Raw genomic sequence first — 2,500 nt, forward strand, 5'->3', positions numbered from 1 at the left:
AGCTTCAAATTAATTCTAATGTCAAATATTTTTCTCGTGGATGTATCGTGATCATTGGAATGTTAATAATAATATTGCGAAATAAAAAAGTAAATAAATCAAACAAGGGTCAATTCGATACAAATTTTCGATAAAATGTATATATTCCGTGTATATATTTTTGTCTTTTTCCTTTTTTTTCTTTTTTTTTTTTTTCTTTTTCTTTTTCGTCTTTTTTTCTCTTCTTCCTCTCAAAGATCACGTAGAAAAATGTTGATGTAAAAAATTGAGATAGTTGTTCGGCATTAGAATAATATCAATAGATATATCCTTGTTCTTAACTTACGAGCATTAAACAATGTATAAGCGCGTCAAAAAGCTATGAACAATAATTTTCAAAAGTCAATATGCGAGAAGAAAGGCCTGTCATTCGTTCGTTCACAATTTTTGATTTATCGTACGATAATGTACAAAGAAAAATAAAAAAAAAAAAAAAAAGGAGAAGAAGAAGAACAAAACAAAAAAAAGGAAGAAAAATGGACAAAGAGCAAAATGCACAGAGAACAAAGTCTCGTTCGACTTTTTTCAACATTTGGACATACAATCGCATCTCCTACAATCGCTAGGACCGTTTTATCGTTTCCTAATTATTATTATTATTATCTCGTTATAAATGAAAGGATTTTCCAAAAAAAAAAAAAAAAAAAAAAAAAAAAAAGGGAACTAGGAAAAAAAAGATGGATCGTTTTATTCATGTTGTCGAAGAAAATAAAAAAAAAAAAAAGTAAATAAATAAATAAAGACAAAGGAGAGAAAAGATGGAGGAGGTTAGACGGGGGAGGAAGGAGAATAAGAGGAAGAGGCGAAGAGGTAGAGGGAAAGAGGGGTATGTGTGAGCGTGTACTTGTGCGTGCATGCGTGCGTACGTTGTATGTGTGTGTGTGTGTGTGTTAGTTTGTGTATGTGTATGCGTGCGTGCGTATGTTTGTGTGTATTAGGATCGAGCATCCGGCGATCGAGGGAATGTCTTAAAGGTGATCATCGCTTTATCGAGATTATTAGAAATATCATTAGACAGGCGTGTCCGTCTTCTCATCCTTTTTCGTATCCTTAAAATCGTTAGTACGGCCATTGACGTACTCGGTGCTCGCATGGATCGGGTTTTCCTGGCCACCTTGTGGTATTTTTTCATCGATGATCCTTGGGTCTTCTTCATCTTCTTCCTCGTCATCAGCGGGCGTTATGTGTGCCTCACTTCCGGCGCTGATACCACCGGCAGCTTCCTCGTCGCCACGTCGCCTCGCTGCAACAAGCAACGCCACGATCGGTCAAGGCAAACCTGTGCGTGTCACTTCTTGTGTGTTGTCATTGTTCTTATTATTTCACATTTTACATCATTTATTATATACGTGTGCGTGTATGTGTGAATATGCGTGAATATGCGTAAACGCGCGTCTGCTGTTTATGCGCGCGCGTGTGTGTGTGTGTGTGTGTGTTTGTATAATTTATGTACGAAATGCTAGTATAGTAAGTAATTCGGTGTAAGACTTTTTTTTCCTTTATTTTTATTTTTTTTTTTATTCTATTCATTTTTATCTTTATTTTTATTGCATTTTTCTCTTTTTTCTTTTGGTTTTCTTATGTTTTTTTTCTTTTTTTTTCTTTTTTTTTTTTTTTTAAGAAAAAAAATTATGTATTTCGGAATACGTACATACGTAATAATGTTATGGTGTGTTTATGATTATGTTTATGATAAAGTGCATGTGTACGTGCTCATTTTATTATTCTCGATCTCATTTCTCTCTTTCTTTATTTCTTTCTATTTATTTCCTTCATTCTTTTTATAATCAATCATTCTTCGTCTATTGGTTCTCTTTGTATAGTACACCTCATGTATTTATCTTTATATATATATATATACATATATATATATAATATATATTTATATATATAATATATATGCATATATCTATATGTATATATATATATATATATATATGTATGTATAATTTATAAAATTGTAATTACTTTAATTCGACTGGTACAAAAGATGTGTATAAGAAAGGTGTACACTCTCTAATAATTACGAACTATAAGAAAAATTATACAATGTTATATTTTATATATATATATATATATATATATATAAATATATATATATATATAAATATATATATGTAAATATAAGTATATAAAAATAAGGGAGAGATAACGTACAAACATGCTTGAACAATCTATCAGGGAAGAATAATAATAAGAATAGTATTATAGTAATCAGAAAAGTAGGGATGTTATTATTATTATAATTATTATTATTATTATTATTTGTTGAAACGTTTTTGCGACACCAAGAAAACACTTAGAGAATGAACAGAATAAATAATTGAGTTTCATCGCACTTGCCTTTGCCGATTCCATTGCCGTTGCTTGTCGCAAAACGATTTAGAGTTTTTATCGTTACTAAGTCTTCTAGAGTTTTTGCGAATAGCAATTATTAATATTGTATATGTGTGAGATGGAA

The 2,500-nt window shown here is 30.5% G+C and overlaps 1 protein-coding gene across 7 annotated transcripts in view; it reads right to left on the reverse strand.

Annotated features, from left to right (window-relative positions):
- LOC124429970 (fasciclin-3) overlaps positions 1 to 2,500 on the reverse strand; it is a 304,558-nt gene that overhangs the window by 9,945 nt on the left and 292,113 nt on the right. The window contains exon 8 of one of the 7 annotated variants that reach the window (XM_046975912.1): positions 1 to 1,282. This exon is cut by the window's left edge and continues 651 nt beyond it. The exons of the other annotated variants lie outside the window; for them this stretch is intronic. Coding sequence (XP_046831868.1) covers positions 1,050 to 1,282 — 233 coding nt within the window. The 3' untranslated portion in view covers positions 1 to 1,049. The remainder of the gene's footprint in view (positions 1,283 to 2,500) is intronic. 7 annotated transcript variants of the gene reach the window in all.

Source organism: Vespa crabro, chromosome 17 (assembly GCF_910589235.1).
Source record: "Vespa crabro chromosome 17, iyVesCrab1.2, whole genome shotgun sequence".
NCBI classification, from domain to species: Eukaryota; Metazoa; Arthropoda; class Insecta; order Hymenoptera; family Vespidae; genus Vespa; species Vespa crabro.